This window comes from Canis lupus, chromosome 25 (assembly GCF_048164855.1).
Source record: "Canis lupus baileyi chromosome 25, mCanLup2.hap1, whole genome shotgun sequence".
Taxonomy (NCBI): domain Eukaryota; kingdom Metazoa; phylum Chordata; class Mammalia; order Carnivora; family Canidae; genus Canis; species Canis lupus.
This window is the reverse complement of record NC_132862.1, coordinates 267,098-287,134: the sequence shown is the minus strand read 5'-3', so window position 1 is coordinate 287,134 and position 20,037 is coordinate 267,098. Positions and strand designations below refer to the sequence as shown.

The 20,037-nt window shown below is 36.4% G+C and overlaps 1 protein-coding gene across 1 annotated transcript; it reads left to right on the top strand.

Moving 5' to 3' along the window:
* Positions 1 to 7,730: 7,730 nt before the first annotated feature.
* LOC140616761 (olfactory receptor 9K2-like) lies at positions 7,731 to 9,375 on the top strand. Its single transcript, XM_072797521.1, has one exon. It carries the CDS (start codon positions 7,731 to 7,733, stop codon positions 8,670 to 8,672), a length of 942 nt encoding a protein of 313 aa, XP_072653622.1. The 3' UTR covers positions 8,673 to 9,375.
* The last annotated feature ends 10,662 nt before the right edge of the window (positions 9,376 to 20,037 follow it).

Sequence of the window (20,037 nt, the reverse complement as noted above, 5' to 3'; positions counted from 1 at the left end):
ATTTTCTATTTCATCCATGAGAAAAAAACTTGACATATATATGACCAGTTAAATTGTGGCAACAGAACCAAGGTAATACAATGGGGAAAGGGCAGTCCTTTCAATAAATGGTGTTCGGGAAACTGGACTTCCACATGCAGAAGATTGAAATTGTGCCATTATTTTACACAATACAGAAAAACTAACTTGAACATAAGACCAGAAATTCTAAAGCTCCGAGAAGAAAACACATGCAGTAAGTTCCTTCGCATTGATCTCAGTGTTGATTTTCTGCATTTGAAAGCAAAGACGTGAAAAGCAAAAATAAACAAGTGGAACTGCAACAATCTAAAAAGCTTCCGCACAGCAAAAGAAGTCATTAACAAAATGAAAAGGCAACTTACTGATTGGAACAAAATATTTGCAGATCATCTATAAGATGCTCATATCCAAAATATGTAAAAGTAAAAGAACATACAGTTCAATAGTAAAAGAATAATTCAATTTAAAAAAATAGGAAGAGGATCTGAATACATAATTTCCAAAGATGGAAATACAGATGACCTACAGGTGCATGAAAAGTTGCACAATATTGCTAATCATCAGGGAGATGTAAATCAAAACCACAACGAGGGCACCTAGGTGGCTCAGTCTATTAAGCATCTGTCTTTGACTCAGGTTGTGATCCGGGTCTTGGGATTGAGCCCTGTGTCAGGCTCCCTGCTTGATGGAGAGTCTGCTTCTCCATCTCCCTCCACCTGCCACTCCCCTTGCTTGTGTTCTCTCTCTCTCTCTCTCCCTCTGTCAAATAAATAAATTAAATCTTAAAAAAAAAAGCCAACACAACAAGATATTACCTCATACCTGTTAGAATGTTAAAGTGTCTATTACCAAACAGACAATAAATAATGTGTTGGCAGGCATGTGGAGCAAGGGAACTCTTGAGCATTGATGGTGAGAATGTAAATTGGTGCAGCCAGTATGAAAAACAGTATGGAGGTTCTTCAAAAAATCAAAAGTAGATTTTTCATATGATCTAGTAATTCCACTTCTGAATATTTATTTGAAGAATACAAAAACACTAACTTGAAAAAATATATACATCATCACGTACATTGTAGCATTATTTCCTATAGCCAAGATGTGGAAACAACCTAAGTGTCTTTCAATGGATGAATGGATAAGGAAAATTTGTATAAACATATGAAAATTTTACCTATGTATAAATATATAAAAATATGTAAATATATTATATATATAATGGAATATTACTCAGTCATTAAAAAAAATGGAATTTTGCCATTTGCAGCAACATGGTTGGATCTTGAGGGTATTACGCTAAGTGAAATAAGTCAGACAGAGAAAGATAAATACCATATAATATCAATTACATGTGAAATCTTTAAAAAACAACTCAAAAATACACAGAAAAGATTGATGGTTGATAGAGGTGGGGTACAAGTAGTTGGCAAGATGGATGAAAATGGCTTAAACCTACAGAATTCCAGTTATATAATAAATAATTCCTGGGGATATAAGGCACAGCATATTGACTATAGTTAATAATATCGTATATTTGAAAGTTACCAAGAGAATGATCTTAAAATTTCTCATCGCAAAAGAAAAAAATTTGTAATCCTCTATGTTGATGGAATTGAACTAGAGTTACTGTGGTGATCACTTTCTAATACATACACATTAAATTATTACATTGTGCACCTACAACTAATATAATGTACATAAATTATATTATAGTTAAAAATGTGATTACAAGAAATTTAAAAAAATCTGCAGTGATCAAAATCGCTATAATAATTCTGTGATTGAACTAAATACGATTTGCTCTGGAAGTCTTCAAGGTGGGAAAGTCTCTTGCAATGTAAGTAAAATAAGATCCCCCGTGTTAGATGTTGAATTAATTGATAAAATTATAGACAACCTAATGTCATGTTTTGTTTTGTCATACATTGGCATCCACAGAGTCCTCATGCTTTTTGGAAGAAATTTGAAAAAGTCCAAGTCAAATTAATTCATATTTTCAGTTAAAAGAAAATATTCACTCAATTCTTAATTTCCTTTTAACAAAATTATAAATATATGCATCTCTGTCGTTCCTTGGAGCAGTCTGAATGAACAGCCCCTCTCCCAGGTTCTGGGATCAACTGTGCAACTCTTTTGAACAATAAGATGTTCTCCACAGAGAGAACCAGCAGAGAATTCTGGGTCAAATGATTATCTCCCCAGAGACAAAGAGGTCTTCAATGACCGTGGATGATTTGACTGGATCAAGATTATAAGACTCTCCAAGACAGTGTTTGACTTTATTCATTATCTTTTGTTTCTGACAATTAAACATCACAGAGTATTTGTAAATAGGTGACAGTAGGGTTCCTAATGGGTGTAGCCTTCCTGGGCATATGGAGGAGAGGTTCTTCAAAAAAAGGTATTTCAACACTCCCTAAAGAAAACACGCCTCCTTTTTTTTTTTTTTTTTTGGTGAGCCATCTCTTTCATCTAATGCATCTCAGCAGAAAAGTTTACTTCAATACAATTGTACCATGTAGATAATGTACATAATGCAGTGCTGACTTTTTAGAGAGGGAAGACCTTTATTTTTATTTTTATTTTTATTTTTTTTTGAGGGAAGACCTTTAAATCTTGGCAAGTAAAAATGGGACATATTTACTTATTTTTATTTTTTTTAAATTTTAATTCCAGTGTAGTTAACATACAGTATATATTAGTTTCCGATGTCCCATACAGTTATTCAACAGTTCCATATACTACTTAGTGCTTGTCAAGAAGAATGTACTATTAGTTCCTTTCACCTATTTCACCCATCCCTCTACCCACCACCCCTCTGGTAACCACCTATTTGTTCTCTCTAGTTAACTGTGCTTTTTGGTTTGTCTTTTTCCTCCTCTTTGGTTTGTTTGTTTTGTTTCTTAAATTCCATGTGTAAGTTAAATCATATGTTATTTGTCTTTCTCTGACTGGCTCATTTCACTTAGCATAATACTCCCTACATCTGTCCATGTTGTTGCAAGTGGCAAGACTTCATTCTTTTTTATGGCTGAATAATATTCCATGGTATATAAATACCACATCTTCTTTATCCATTCATCTGTTCATAGACACTTGGGCTACTACCGTAATTTGGCCATTATAAATAATGCTGCAATAAACTTGGGGTGCATGTATCCCTTTGAATTAGTGTTTTTGTATTTTTTTTGGTAAATACCCACTAGTGCAATTATTGGATCATAGAGTAGTTATATTTTTTGAGGAAGCTCCATACTATCTTCTACAGTGACTGTACCATTTTGCATTCCTGCAACAGTACACAAGGATTTCTTTTTCTCCACATCCTTGCCAACACTTGCTATTTTTTGCGTTTTTTTATTTTAGCCATTCTGTCAAGAGTGAGGTGATTTCTCATTGTGGTTTTGATTTGCATTGCCCTGATGATGAGTGGTGTTGAGCATCTTTTTATGTGTCTGTTGGCCATTTGTATGTTCTATTTGGAGAAATGTCTGTCCACATCTTCTGCCCATTTTTAAATTGAATTATTTGGGGTTAATTTTGTTTGTGTGTGTTGAGTTTCATAAGTTCTTTATACTTTGAATATAATCCTTGATTGAATACATCATTTGCAAATATTTTCTCCCATGCAATACCCACTTTTAGTTTTGGTGGTTGTTTCCTTCACTGTGCAGAAGGTTTTTATTTTGATGTATATGAATAGTTTTTTGTTTGTTTGTTTGTTTTTGTTTGCCTTGCCTCAGGAGACATGACTAGAAGGATTTTGCTGTGACCAATATCAGAGAAATAAATACCTGTGTTCTCTTCTAGATTTTATTGGTTTCAAGTCTCACACTTTGGTTCTTAGTCTAGAAAGTGGGAAATACTTAAAAAGTAAAGATTTAAGAAAGTCTTAAAAATCAGCTAATTAATAATCTTAATTTCCTATACAAACCTCTTTTGCTATGTAATATAACATAACCATGGATGTGGCACTAGAGAGCAAAGTTTTGGGGGCCAAAATGCTTACTACAGTTCAGTTCTTGTACCAGAGAAGACATCATGTTTGACAGGTTTCCACACAAGCTTCTAGGAAGAGCGGGTAGCAGTGGCAGCGTAGTTATTGGATCTCTCTAAATATCCACACGAAAACAGAGAGATATCTAGAGAGAAAAACCAAATCTCATGGACAGTTTTACCACAAATTTAGATGAAAATGCACTACTACAAATCTCCAAGTACAAGAAAGTGAGAACAAACCACCAACAGTCTCAAGACCTGGATGTTATTAGCCACTGTGGAGGACAAAGCAAATCAACAATGGGGTTTCTAAATATACAACAGCAGAGAAAAAAATAAAAATATCCAGCAGATATCCATTAGAAAGTGTGGCAGACCAGTTTGAGAACAGGAGCTGAAACAGGGCGAAGTTCTCCCCATTAGAATGGGTAGTGTATACCAGGGACCTAGACCTACTTATTAGTACTCTTGATTATTGATATTAATTATGAATACACTGGTAACATCATCTGTAATGTATTTTATTCAGTTGGGAGTCATTTAGCAGAGAGTAAGATCTGATGAGAAAATAGGGACAATGAACCCAGACAATACAATACTATGAGCTGTCACGTAAAAGCATCAGTGGATAAATTCTGTGTGACTGAAAAAGGCAAAAATTAAACTGAGGAACGGAAATTATGTAAAATATATTATCTTAATTTTAAAACAAGTTTTTTTTCTAATAAGAGTATATGAAAAGAGATCTAGAGTTAAGTCAAGGTGAGTAATAAGAGTAAATATAATCTATTCTTTTTGTCTCTTCTATGTGGGCCTCATGGGATGGACGTGCAGCCTGCCATTGTTATCATCCCATAATTGACTTATTCTTACTTCTTTCTGAGGGACTCCTTTCTACCCAATCCATGCTGTAATTACCTGAAATGCTTGCAGTAGAGCTAACTAAGGGCACCAGGACTCCTCTGCCACGTTCCCCAGGCCATCAGGGACTCCTTTATTCACTGGTGATTTTGTCTTTGCCTTGCTTAAATTCCCATTCGCTGTCATCTGCCTCAGTCCAAGGACTGTGAGAAACCCTAGTGCAGGAGAGGCATGCTCATGCGGGGTGGCTCTACAGCTTCAGGGGCATTTTCTCTTCAGTTTCTACAGAGAAACATTCACTGGGCTGGAGGAGACCTCATTAGATCCCTCTTCCATCCTCTTGTCTCTCCAAAGGTACAAAATTACAGGGGATATTCAGGCAGAAACACTACTAAGGAGACAAAAAGATACCCTGAAGTGAAGAAAAGGGTATTATTAATCCACAAGCAGAACCTAAAACAGATTAAAATTGTGTATTTCAAAGCAAGATTTTATGTCTTGTGTGAAATATCAATTTTAAAAAATGTTAAATTTTGGTGTCGTCTTTAATTTTCTTTGTATGATTTTATGAATTTTTTTGCATTTCTAGAATTAAGCACAATAACTTTGGTATCCTTGCATCTACCATTAGAGAATTATCCAAGAAAAGTAAAGAAAGGCATATTCAGGTAAGAGATAAGATAAATTAATGTTTATTTTAGTCAAATAATTAGCCATTCATGAGTATGTCTGTGTGCCTTCATGCATAAAAATTATTTTCTGATTGGTGAAATTTATTTGTTACAAATTATAACAAGAAGTGAGTATGCACCTCAAAAAAAATCATATCCTTTTTCCTGAAGGGCAAATCATGACACACTGGTTATTTCACAATAAAAAGGTAAGCAAAGAAGAAAATGCAATGCACTCATACTCTGGGAAGAAAGTCCTTTCTGACAGTTGCGTATTCCCATATATTGGCTGGCGTACCGTAGGTGATCCGTAGTGTTCAGTGGCTTAATGAATGATTGAATGAATACACATTATTCTCAAAAATGATAATGATCTGGGGTATCCCTGGGTGGTTCAGCGGCTTAGCGCCTGCCTTCAGCCCAGGGCGTGATCCTGGGGACCTGAGATCAAGTCCCACGTCCAGCTCCCTGCATGGAGCCTGCTTCTCCCTTTGCCTTTGTCTCTGCCTCTCTGTCTCTGTGTGTCTTTCATGAATAAATAAATAAAATCTTTAAAAAATTGATAATGATCTCAAAACAATAATTTCCTGTCATGCCAACCGGCTGATATAGTTTCAGACAATATAATTGGTTAATAGCAATGGGAACTGTAAATAAAGCAGAGGAGATTTTCTGCTAAAATACTGCCAGATATCCAGTTGTATGATGTGAATGTGGTAGCTTTGACAAGGCTTCTTACTTTCTCTAAAATCTCTTTTTGTCTCTTCCATTACTTACCTAATATCTGATGTCTGATGCCTGAAACCCTCCCCCCCCGTTAAATCTTTATTCCTTTAAACCTAGTTTTACAACAATACTTATAACAATATCCTTACACAAGTTAACATGGACACTTAGTGCTCATCTCAAAAATAGATTTAATTAAGATTATATCAGCGGATTGCGGTTTGTCACGGGAGCAGTGGCGTGAAAAAGAGGTCTAAGGATCCTTTTACTGCACCGTTGCCAGTTTTTTCTTCTTGTGCACTAAAGTGCTAACATTTTTAGGAAAGTTAATATGTGGTGAGGAGGAGGAAGATGGGCTGAGAGCAGTAGGAGCTGAGGGACTAGGGCAGGGGATGAGGAAGAGAGACACATGCCTGAGGGACAATGAGAGCAGAATATGGTGACTCTGTCATACGTGCCAAACCCAAAAGGAGTACTTTTTAGGTCCTTTGGTGCTTTGAGAAGCCACACTAGCTGTCCCCTCTGTTGGATGATTTAAATCACAAATGATTTTAAAATCTGAAACACAGAAATAGCTGTCACTGCATTGAAGAAAACAGTTTTGAAAGTTATAGAAAAAATCAGACTATAAAACTCTGTGACAGATTCAAAATAATTGTTTTGAAAATTTTAATGTTTATGGATATCTCTCAAAATAGAGACATTATAAAATAACTTTTCCACATCTATGTCAATACATTGCTTTGAACTTTCTTTTTCCATTTGCACAGACGTTTAAAATCAAATTGTCCCTTTGACAGATTTGTACAGAGACATGTAGAATTCATGGTAGCCTGTCGGAACTTTCTTTGTTGGACAAGGTGATGATGCGTTCTGTTTTTCAAGGTTTTTACTTTGGATACCAAACCAAATCTCTAGGTAACCTAAACTCTGACAGACTATTTAAATATTACCGTCTTTTGGGGTCTAATGCCTATTCATGGCATTTTAAATCAGTCTTTAATTAGAATTGGAAGCATTATCAAGAATAAAATGAATTTGAAATTATAAATTGAAGATGAGATTGAGTACTATTCACCTCTAAAACCTTCAGACATATTAAACTTACCCTGAAAATTGAGTGAAGAGCTAAACAGGTATAAGGGAATGATGCTTTATGCGAAGCTGTCACATGTGCTATAATGGGAAGGGCACTGGATTTGGGGAGTCACATTAGAAAACTATGGGTTAGGTAACTTACAGGTTATGTGCTGATGGGCAATCACAACATGCCCTAGATTTAGCTTCTATAAAGGGTATTGCAAGTCATACCCAACACAGTTGGACAGCAAGGTGCCAATAACAAATTCCAACTTCCAAATTCCAAGAGAAAAAGGATATTTTATGACACCAGGAAGTAGGTGAAAAGTTCAAATTTTAACCTTGTCTTGTACCTCTTAGCAGGTTCTTGTCATGAGCGACAAGGGAGCGGGCAACTACTCAGATGTAACTGACTTCACTCTTGTAGGCTTCAGGGTCCGTCCAGAGCTCCACATTCTCCTCTTCCTCCTATTCCTGCTGGTCTATAGCATGGTCCTTTTGGGGAACTTTAGTATGATTGGCATCATTGTGACTGACTCCCAGCTGAACACACCAATGTATTTCTTTCTAGGCAATCTCTCCTTCATTGACCTCTCCTACTCCACTATTATTGCCCCGAAAGCCATGGTCAACTTCCTGTCTGAGAAAAATACTGTCTCCTTTTTGGGGTGTGCTACCCAGCTATTCTTTTTTACCTTCTTTATTGTAACAGAAGGTTTCATCCTGGCAGTCATGGCCTATGACCGCTTCATCGCCATCTGCAATCCTCTTCTTTATAGTATCCACATGTCAAGACACCTTTGCGCTCAGCTGGTGACTGGCTCCTATCTCTGTGGCTGGGTCAGTTCCATCATCCAAGTCAGCACAACATTCTCAGTGTCTTTCTGTGCTTCCCGAGTCATTGATCACTTCTACTGTGATTCTTACCAAATTGAGAAGATCTCCTGTTCCAATCTCTCTGTAAACAAGATGATATCTCTTTGTTTGGCTGCCTTCATCATTTTGCCTACGATAGTTGTTATTGTCGTGTCTTACATGTACATTGTGACCACAGTCCTGAGGATTCCCTCCAGTGAAGGGAGAAAGAAAGCCTTCTCCACCTGCAGCTCCCATTTGGGAGTGGTAAGTTTGCTGTACGGGACAGTCTCCTTTGTGTATCTCACACCTCCAAGCAATCCTGAACTTCGTAAAGTGGCTTCGGTGTTTTACATATTGGTCACGCCCATGTTAAACCCTCTGATCTACTCTCTAAGAAACAAAGATGTCAAACAAGCATTGGGGAAAATCCTGTGGAAGAAAACCACTTTATATTAATTCCATTTTCTTATGACTTTCCCATTAATGGGCTCATTGATAATTTCATCCTGATTTGCTTTTACCATGGTGTCAAGTTTGAGTCAGTGAAGGATCCTTTAAGTTGCCCATCCCACAGATGACTGAATGGTTTTCATGGAAGGAGTAGTAGCAATCCTTCACTCTTTCCTAAGAGCAGTGTTAGATCTTCAGCATCAATGAAATTTGAAGCCTTTCTATTAACACATTATACTCTCCACTCGTTGTAGGTAAACTTTTTGATAGTGAGGGTAGTAGGGAAAGGAGGATTAAATTTTATTATTATTTTCCTTTGGACCTACTTAAATGTTGGGCAGAAAAATTGCTTTGGTAGGATGTTAATCTTAGAATATATAATTTCTTATGATTACAGGAAGTGTCACCCCAAAGCAGGATGATTTCTGAGTTGTAATAAATTATTTCTTTTTATATATCTGTTCACAGGGACCTAATTTGGGGCCCATAATTCTTGATTAGAAATGATGGTGGAAGAGGTTGTTTGTTTTTTATGCTGTCATGAATTTAGCTGAACAAATCATTGTTGTTTATATCCGATTGTATTTATTTTTAATATTGTTCTTTATGATCATATCAAAAAGTTGGAGAAAGACATTTCATATCCAATGTTCTAAAAACTGGGCACCCTAATCTAAAAAGAGAACATCTTTAGTACTGATATTCTATCTTGAGGAGACAAATATTGCATTGAATGCTTCAAATCACATTTGCCAGTTTGTACTGGATAATTTTCTTCTTTGTTAATTGCTGTTCACATGTACAAAGGTTTTATTTAGTTTGTATTTGATATATAATTATATGTGATCATTTTGTTTTCATAATATTTGTTGAATTGGTGTTGTAATTATAATGAAGTTATTTACATTTGGAGAGTAATATCTTTGTTGTCATGTAGCTATCTATAATTTTTAAATTTAGGTTGTGCTTTCAAATGTAAATTGTAGGTAATTCTAATCTCCAAATATGAAAAATCAACAGAAAAGTTTTCTGAAAACAAATAAGGGTTCACTCCTATGGTGTACCTTTCGTTTGTGTATTATGAGGTAAAAGTGTAATGTTGATGGGAAGATGCAGAAGGCGGAAGTGAAGGTTCTTGTAAAAGATGTGCTGTTTAACGTGTGTTGCCTACTTCTACAATCTCAAAATATATCAATATAGCAATCAATTCTGAAAAATCCCAATGATCTAATAGAGCACACAATTTGTGAGGTTGGAAAAGGAGGGGAGCAAAATATGCAGCAGGATGGGGAATGGTAGTCAAGTACTCTGGTATATAACCTACTATTAATCAAAATAAGTTTCTCTTTTAACTTCTTACAGAATCAACTTAGAAAAACTCCTTTAGCAAAGACTATTTTGATATTTTTCTTACAGGACAAAGTGTTTTTTGTACCATTCCAAATGTGGTCTAGAATTAAAAAAAATAGATTTTCTTTCCTCAATACCGATGTCTCAAATAAATTATTTCCTATATTTCACCATTTTCTGCACTCCAGCTCCAATCATTCCTCTTAATTTGTTTGAGTGTATAGTAGTCCCCTCCTTATTCATGGTTTCACTTTCCATGGTTTTGGATACCTGTGGTCGATTGTGGTCCAGAAGCAGATGATCCTCCTCCTAACACAGCACCAGAAGATGAGTAATAGCCTAGCATTATATCCCAATGCCTATGTCATTCACCTCACTTCCTTTCATCCCATGGGCATTTTATCACCTCACATCATTGCAAGAAGAAGGGTGAGTACAGGATAATAAATGGTTAGAGAGAGAGAGAGCACATTCATAAAACTTTTATTACACTATAACCTTTTTTAACTACAAAAAATAACTCTGAGGAGGGGATTTGATAGGATGAGCACTGGGTGTTAATTTATATGTGGGCAAATAGTATTTAAATGTATATATTATATATATACATATATATATTACAAAAAATGGAATGTTCAAAATGGATTGGTACACCTATAAAATACCTTAAATCCAAAAACTTGATAATACTAAATATTGGTGAGATTGTAGAGCAATAGGAACTCTCATTTATCACTCATGAGGATGGAAAAGAGTATAGCAGACACCCTGGCAGCACCTTATTAATTAAAGTAGACAAATTGTATAAATCAGCATTTGTGCTCCTTGGTATCTACCCAGCTGATTTGAAAACTTGTGTTCACATGAAATTCAAGGGATATTTGGTGGTGGAACTAATCTTAATAGTATTACTGTGGTGGATCCTTGGCACTATGCATCTGTCAGAGGCCGTAGACCTTCAAGACACAAATAATGAATACTCACATATTCACATTTTTAAAACTTAGGAAGTCAGGGGATACATGGAAGAAATGGAGGCTGTGGTCACAGAATCACACTGCATTACAAATATACGACATAATTTTAATGAAGAGAATGAAGAGAAAGCTGCTGGCCTAAGTAACTTTAAAAAACAGCTTTCTGGCTGGAAAATAGAAAAATAAATATACAAGGAACAGCGCATAGACACTGCACTCTGGTTGGTAATGTTTCTCAGCGAGAGATAGGGTTACAGTCATGAAGCTTGAGTGGGTACATCCTGGAAGGAACAAGAAAATGCATGGCCAGTGGTGGCCACCGTCACATTTCTCACTGTTGAAATAGGAGGTTACAAACCAGCAAAGGAGACCGCGAGGATGAATCATGTGATACAGGATTAGAGTTGGGGACATTGGTATGAACTCATCTTTAGCATTGATGCAGAGGAGCAGATGCAGAGATAATGACAGATTTTATGTAAACACACGTGTGTGGGGGTCGTTTGTTGAGAGTCTAGAGGCAATGACACCTCAGTAGCAACCAATACACCTAGCAACGTGATTCTGGTTTCTGATCACATTCTCCAGCCAAAGGAAGCAGGTTGATTGCACAAATGGCTGATGCTAGGGTTGCGCAGGGGACATTCAAGATGATCCTGAAGAATCTTCCAGTGTCAGACAGTAGGGGAGTCCTTAAAACATAAAGAAAAACATTGAGCATTTTGAAAGGACACAGGCATCAAATTGAAAGAGGTCCAATAACCCAAGGTGGAAGCATTTGAGCATAAAATAAAGAACATGGTATTCTATGATAACTCAAAATGTAAGATACATATCAAGTCCACCATACATAATAATTTGAGAAATAAAGAAATCAGAGGAGACAAATTTTCTGTACAGAATAATTCCCAATAATCTATGTAGATACCTTCCAACCTCAAGAGAGTGGGCTTAGCCGCCCGAGTCTGAGATGCCCTAGGTGAAGTGCTGGCAGAGGGTTACGGAAGCTGTGAAGATACTTTGATAATGAAGGAACCTGGAAAACACTACCTTGGCCCGATGACCACAGTTTATGTCATCCTGTTGCATCCTGTTGATAGTATGAATTTGCTGGTATGGGGTGACAAAAAGGCCCCTTTTTCTCTGTGATTTTTCTTCTCAGAACCCACACTCCATTTAAGGACTTTATCCCTTGAGTTTCTTTGGTTTCTACCCAATTATACAGCTGCTTCTCTAGTCTTTTGATCCACTCAGTTTAGGGGGATAAAAGCATCAAAGGAAGCCAAATGGAAGGACATTCTGTCAAATATTTGATCAGGGTTCCTCAAAACATAAGGTCATCCAAACAAGACCATTGTGAGGAAATTGTCTGAGTCAAGAGATGCCTGGGAGAGATGAGAATTAATGCTGTATCCTGGATAGAATCCTGGAAAAGCAGAAGGACATGTAGAGGAAAAAATGTCTGTGAAATCTGAATTAAGTGTGGAGTTTAGTTAGTGGTAATATCCCATCCTCGCTTCCTTGGTTGTGGCAAATATACCGTAGGGATGCAGGGTGCTAACAATGTAGGAAGCTTGACAACGGATATGTAGTAGTGCTCTGTACTCTCTTTGTTGTTTTTTTCTGTAAATATAGAACTACCATAAAAGAAAAAGTTTATTTCAATAATGAGGGGCTCCTGTCTGGCTAAGTCAGTAGGCATGCAACTTGTGATTTGGGGGTTGTGAGTTCAAGCCCCAAATTCAGAATAGAGCTTATGGATTAGATAGAGAGATGATAGATAGATAAATGTAATAAACATATCCTTAGGAAGGGGAAATTAACACCAGGCATATTAGATTAAAAAAATATCAGTACAGCCCTCTACTTTGAGAGCCAACCCCAACATACCTCTTCTGAAGCATGTATTTCTGCTTCTGACACCTAGCAATCAATCTCGGGACTGTCAAAATCAAAAACAAAATAAAAACCCTCCAACTCTATCTTAAAAAGAGAAAAATATCATGCACTTCCTGCATTCAGAACGAAGTCAGAATTTTTGGATGATATCTACATGTTTCTGTAATTGCATTAGGCTCCTACCTTGACATATTAGCGTCTGTGGAATAGATGGTAAATTTAACTGCCATTTACAGATACGGTGAATAGAAGGAAAAATGAAGAGGAAAGAAGATATATGGCACAACAAATAATGAAAATTAGTAATTTAAAAAAAGATTTTATGTAGCTGAGAGAGAGAGAGAGAGAGAGAGAGAGCGCATGAATGGGGGGAAGGGCAGAGGGAGAGGGAGAAGCAGACTCCCCGCTGAGCAGGAAGCCTGACCTGGAGCTGGATCCCAGGACCCTGGGTCATGACCTGAGCCTAAGGCAGATGCTTATAGTTTTCCAGAGTTGGAACGATAGATTCAGTTTTCTAAGGAAGACCTGAAATGGTGATATTTAAACTTTCTCCATTCCTCATTTTAATTTTCATAATTAAAATTTTTTATTGGGATCCCTGGGTGACTCAGCGGATTAGCACCTGCCTTCGGCCCAAGGCCTGATCCTGGAGACCCGGAACTGAGTCCCAGGTCGGGCTTCCTGCATGGAGCCTACTTCTCCCTCTGCCTACGTCTGTGCCCCTCTCTGTCTCTCTGTCTCTCATGAATAAATAAATAAAATCTTTAAAAAACTTTTTTATTACTTGAAAATTACTACAAGATTCATCCTTTTTCCCTATTTTTTTTTTTTTACTACTACATACACTAGCTATGCAAGTTTGAAGGCTCTCTCCCCCAAGTTAAATCCCATACGAGGTGGAAGCTTCATATCTATGATTCTGAACCAAATGAGCAGATGAGGTCGTATCCTACTATAAAGCTGAAGAACTTAATCAATATTTGTGCTTTGGGAAAAGCTTATTATATGTCTTCATGGGAGTCTGACTTCAGATATTTTCAGGAAAAACAGGTAGAATTTTTTTATTACTTTTGAATCCGTTACAGTCGTGTCATAGAAAATGAATGATAAAAAATAGTGTAACTAAAAGATAAAATTAATAAATAGTTAATAATTAAATTTGAAACCTGTCTCTGGGGGCATATGGATGGCTCCATCAGTCAAGCAGCCGACTTTTGTTTTCTGCTCAGGTCACGGCCTTGGGGTCATAATATTGAGCCCCACATTGGGCTCTGCACTTGGCATGGGGTCTGCTTAGGGTCTTTCCCTCTTCCTCTCCTTCCCCCTCTGCTCCTCACTCCACTCATGTGTGCCGTCTCTATTAAATAATTAAATAAATAATCTTTAAAAACCTGTCTCTGATTATGTTACATCACTTCAAAGAAAAAATATTTATACAGATATTCGGAAACATTGTTTTAATGCAGACTCAATCTATAGTAGACATCAAGCAATCCAAGTTTTTCTTATAATGTCGTGACTTCTCTCAGCTTCTTAGGAGCATTCCCAGCATCACCAGCAGCACTTAATGTGCATTCCATGCACATATTTATTCGGGGTTTATGGTACTGCACCAAAAACCTTGAGAACTACTCAAGAACTGCAAGATTTCACTTTTTTGGGTGATAAGCAATTTCCAGGATAGACGAACAACTCCCACTGAGATATTAGGGTCCCATGGCCTTTTAAGCAGTTACAACTGGAGCTCAACACAATAGCAACAGGAGGTGGCAAGGAACGTTATCAGAGCCCAGTATGACGTACAGTGATATAGAGTATGATCCACAGTTCATCTTACACAATTGGGATTTAATACTACATCATTACATCTGCTTACATTCCCCTCCATTTTAAGTGGTGCCACTATAGTCTGCAAGTGTTTGTGTAAGTTTTGGTAAATTTTAACATTTTTAAAATGTTCTTATATAAATTCCAAGTTAATATGTAGTGTAATATTAGTTCCAGGTGTACAGTATAGTGTTTCAACACTTCCATACCTCACCCGGTGCTCATCACAACAAATACACTCCTTCATCTCCTATTTAATCACTTATTTAATCCATTCTCTACCCATCTCCATTCTAACTCAGTCAGAGAAAGACAAATACCAAATGATTTCACTCCTGTGGACAAAACAAATGAGCAAAGGGAAAAATTTTAACTTTTTACAGTATATCTGTGTATCTTTAACAATAGTAAATGATAGAATAGTGTCTACATATATTATATGCATTCATGACGTACCTAATGTTTTCTTTTTTTATATATTTATAAGCTACAGTATTTCTACATTATTGCAAATTATTGCAATTCTCCAAAATAATTTTCAATGTGTTTTTTTAAAAAAATCTGCATGTAAATGGAATTGTTCAGTTGAAACCCATGCTATCAAGGGTCAGCTGTATTCGTTTGGGGTACTTTACTGGTTTGCATAGTGCCCATCAAAAATTCATGTCCATTGGAAACCGATAGATAAACCTCATGTAGAAATGGGATATTTGCAGGTGTTATTAAAGAGCAGAGTGCACTACCAATAAGCATCTTTGGCATAAGGATTATTTTGAGCTGGATACTTTAGAAATGGCAGAAAACTCAGTAGAGTTCATCTTTCGTAAGACATTGACATTTATAAGGAAAATCTAGATTAGCGATGGTGTCTCTGTACCTCTCTGTACCAGGAAGTGGAGGATGACCAGAGCTCTACAAAAATTTTATCAAAGGAGAAGGTAGCAACTTCAGTCTGCATCACAACCATACCCTCTGCACTGTGCTTCTCCTTATAACTTCCTATAACTGGGTCCTCCCCATCCCACATCTTCCTATGACAGTAGCTGAAGAAGTTTTCTAAGATAGTGAGGTAGTGGCCTTGGGCCATTTTGGGGAGTTCCTCAGACTTCCTGGATCTCTTCCATGTACACAGGAGGTATACATGTTATTAAACTTATTTTTCTTTTGAGGGCGCCTCTTGTGGCTCAGGAGGTTAAACATCCCACCCTTGATTTCACCTCAGGTCATGATCTCAGGGTCTTGAGATCCAGCCGCATGTGGGGCTATAGCTGCATGCTGGGCATGGAGCCAGCTTGAGGTTCTCTCTCTCTCCCTGTCTCTGTGACCCTCCCTTCTGATCCCCGCATGCGTGCACACGAGCTTTTTAAAAAGCAACAACAACATAAACCCAAAAAACTTGTTTGTTTTTCTCTTGTTAATCTGTCTTTTATTATAGAAGATGGTCTCACTCAAAAAACCCAGAAAAGTAGAGGGAAAATTTTCTTTCCTTCTCTACATAATCAAATTAGGATGATGTCGGATACATTAAACCAATTTTTCCTGCATCTATGTTAAATAACAGGTTCACTGTAATGTATTATTTTAACTAATATTTTGGCCTACACACAAACATCAGATAAATAGAATTGCAAAAATGTTTGTAATGAAACATGAATATGTTTATGGCACCTTATTCAAATTATAGAGTTTTATCAGGAATAGATTAATACACTGTTAATTTAAAATAGCTGCTCTGTTTTAACAGTCTCCCTCTGCGACTCTGCATTAGGTTGTCATGTACCTTGAGAAACTTCATGACTCCCCCCAAAAAAACAGTAAAAATATCTCAAAATCTTTGTTCAGATAGTATCTATCATTTTCAGGTCATTAAATAATCCTAAATTTCATTTAATCTAATGTATTTATATGTCTTATGTAATTCCCTGATTAAGTAGCAACTAAATATAAGTCTCAAATAATGAATGTAAAAGGGTATAATACGTGTCATTTCAGATCAATGCAGTGAGAAATAAGATGATACAGATGGGAAGGGTGGGATATTGCTTCAGTTGGACATGAAATAAAGAATCTGCAATTTCAAAAATAAATCTCACATTTTTCTGCAAGTGAAAATCATGCAAAAAAATTGTCTTTATCATCTCTGTATTCTCAGAACCTGAGTTTGAACCCAACACATAACACGCACCTAAAAAGTAGTTAATATGGGACACGTGGGTGGCTTAGTGATTGAGCATCTGCCCTCAACTCAGGTCATAATCCCAGGATCCTTGGGGACCTTGGGAGAACCTCCACACAGGAAGCCTGCTTCTCCCTCTGCCTCTGTCTCTGCCTCTCTTTGTGTCTCTCATGAATAAAAAATAAAATCTTTTTTTAAGAAATATAAAAAATAAAGTGTACTTATTGAAGAAAATAAAATTTTTAAAAAATAAAGTAATTATTTTATGAATAATGGTAATAATTCTAATCATGATCAAGATTACTATATCATCATTCAGTAGAAAAATGTGAAACCATAAAGACAAGCCTCACATCTCTTATGGTGTAGAATGATGGAGACCTCAGCCTCAGTCTATATCAACACGGTGAATTCTTAATATTTTCCCTAAGATTGGAGAAACACCCACTGATCACAACTTGGTCTGTTGCCCTCAGAAATTGCTAACCCCTATTACCCCGTTACTAAGTTTCTTCTTGTGAATTTACAAAATATTAGAAAAGTGTAAATGCTTCTAGGAGAACTTGGGTGGCCAGTAGTTGAGCGTCTGCCTTCAGCCCAGGTCATGACCCCGGGTCCTGGATCGAGTCCCACTGGGTCCCCACAGGGAGCCTGCTTCTCCCTCTGCCTGTATCTCTGCCTCTCTCTGTGTCTCCCATGAATGAATAAGTAAAATCCCAAAAGAAAAAGTTTAAATGATTCTATATATTTTTCTGTTCTAATTTCAGGCCAATCTCACCTAAGTATTCTATTCTAAACTGTGTACTACTTTGGGCCGTAGTTTAGTGCCCGTGTCCTGAGAACACCAGTCACCATAGTACCTTCTGTTTATTCATTCATCTAATCCCCCTGAGTCCATTGTGAATGGAGCAGATAAAATTAGGCCTAGCCTGAATAACAGCACTAAGATCACATCATTCTGTCCACTAAACTTGGAAAGACAATATGTTAGCCTTGTTTCAACTATAGCTTATTTCATTTTAAGTATCAATATAATACTTTTTATAAATGACGGCAGCTAGGTTATGCTAGACCTCAGATCCTTAGAGAAATTTGGGCTGATGGACAGTAATGGGCTAATACCCCTTTTATAAGCACAATAGAGGAGCTCTTGGAATTATTTTTTATGATCAATATTTTGGGTATTTGGTTAGAAACATAAAATGACAGAAGAGAAACAGATTGCAAAGGCTTTTGAAATATCCCAAGTGATAATGTTTAAATAAATCAAGGAAACAACATTGACTAAACCAGGCATATTTACCATAAAAGTAAGTATGTCCTTAACAGTATCTTAGAGCAATATATTTTTTTGCTTTTATACTATATGTTTATGCTTTATATAAATATACACAATTGTGCACAATGCTAAATATGAATAAAATTGAACCACACAATTTATATGGAATATACAAATGAAGAAAAGATTTAAACTACTTCAATCTTTTTGACATTTCTGTTTTTAGACACAGATATTTTGTGATTGATAGAACCACATATTCATGATGTTTTGTTTTCATCTAGATATGCTTAGATACCTTTTAATAGTCATGTAAATATCAATTTCAGGACACAAACTGTATTATTTTTGTGCAAGATTCCAAACAATTTAATTCATATATCTTAACACTGAATAGATATTCTTTATACTTTCGTTTGACATGGTGTGACTTTATACTTAGTAAAGGTTAGCTTCCATCATGTAAAGGCAGAAGCCAAAAAGATCCTTATCTGATAGCCACAAAGAGGTAGACACAGATGATGGAAAGTAAGAATCATTCCTGTGGCACTGAGGCAGGTGAAAGATTTTAGTAAGTTCATTAACATCTTAAATTAATTGGCTAATCCTCAGAAAATATTATTCCTTATGAAAGCTGTGAAACTGCTGAAGGATAGAGAAAACAACGGAGACATTTCAGCCTGTCCAGGCTTTCTGGATAAAGTATGTTTAAAATGAGTGAAATGAGTCAATGGGAGAAGGACAAACATTATATGTTCTCATTCATTTGGGGAATATAAATAATAGTGAAAGGGAATAGAAGGGAAGGGAGAAGAAATGGGTAGGAAATATCAGAAAGGGAGACAGAACATAAAGACTCCTAATGAACTAGGGGTGGTGGAAGGGGAGGAAGGCAGGGGGTGGGGGTGAATGGGTGACCGGCACTGAGGGGGGCACTGGACGGGATGAGCACTGGGTGTTATTCTGTATGTTGGCAAATTGAACACCAATAAAAAATAAATTTATTATTTAAAAAAAAGGGAAAAATGGTCTTAGATGAGAGCACATCTAAAGCTTTTATGGAAAGTAATAACATTGAACAGGAAAAACAAACAAATCCTGAACAACACCCAGGGTTTTGTTAAAGCCAAACAGAAAATAAAAAATAATAGTACCTTTGGCCTCCCAAAACGTAGCCTGAATGTTGAACTATTCCCTTTTATCATCCCTCAAGAAAGAAAGGACAATGTGCGAAGAAGTACCTGAGTTATTTGAGAAATAAGGAAGAACATTAAGAGTTTACAAAAACAAAATTAGGACTTCAAATAAAAATACTGCTTTATATAGGAGAATGTCATGATAGGTAAAGAGATAAGTAAAAAAATACATAAGAAAAACATATTAACATCTTAGAAGAGACTATTAGAACAGCTTAGTCATGAACACTAGAACGTCTTAGGGCAGAGCCATGGAATTAGATTAACTGTGTCCGTATACTGTTATCAGGGACACTTTACCGGGTGCGCAAGTGAGTGGTCTCTGTAGATTGCAGAAGTTTGAATAGGGAAATAGAAAGAAATTTTTAGCCAAAGGAGAAAAAAAAATAAAAATCTGAAGAGGAAAGCAACAACAAAAAGTACCTTCAAAGAGTATGATGGGATGCTGGGAGCAAGCTCATGGTTTTATTAAAGGAGGTTTGGGTCTCAGAGGTTTTAATCTCCTTTTTCATGCTTTCAGGAATATCCTGAAATATTCAGAAGATAGATTTATAAAGAGATATGTGAAAATAAAACTAAAGAAATATAGAAACAATGAACCAACATATGATACCATAAATAAATTTAGAAGTATTTTGTCTCTTTTTAGTACAAAACCATTTTCCCT

Bases quoted from the DNA above. Each gene is read 5' to 3' on its own strand.
- LOC140616761 (XM_072797521.1), top strand. From the start codon at position 7,731: ATGAGCGACAAGGGAGCGGGCAACTACTCAGATGTAACTGACTTCACT.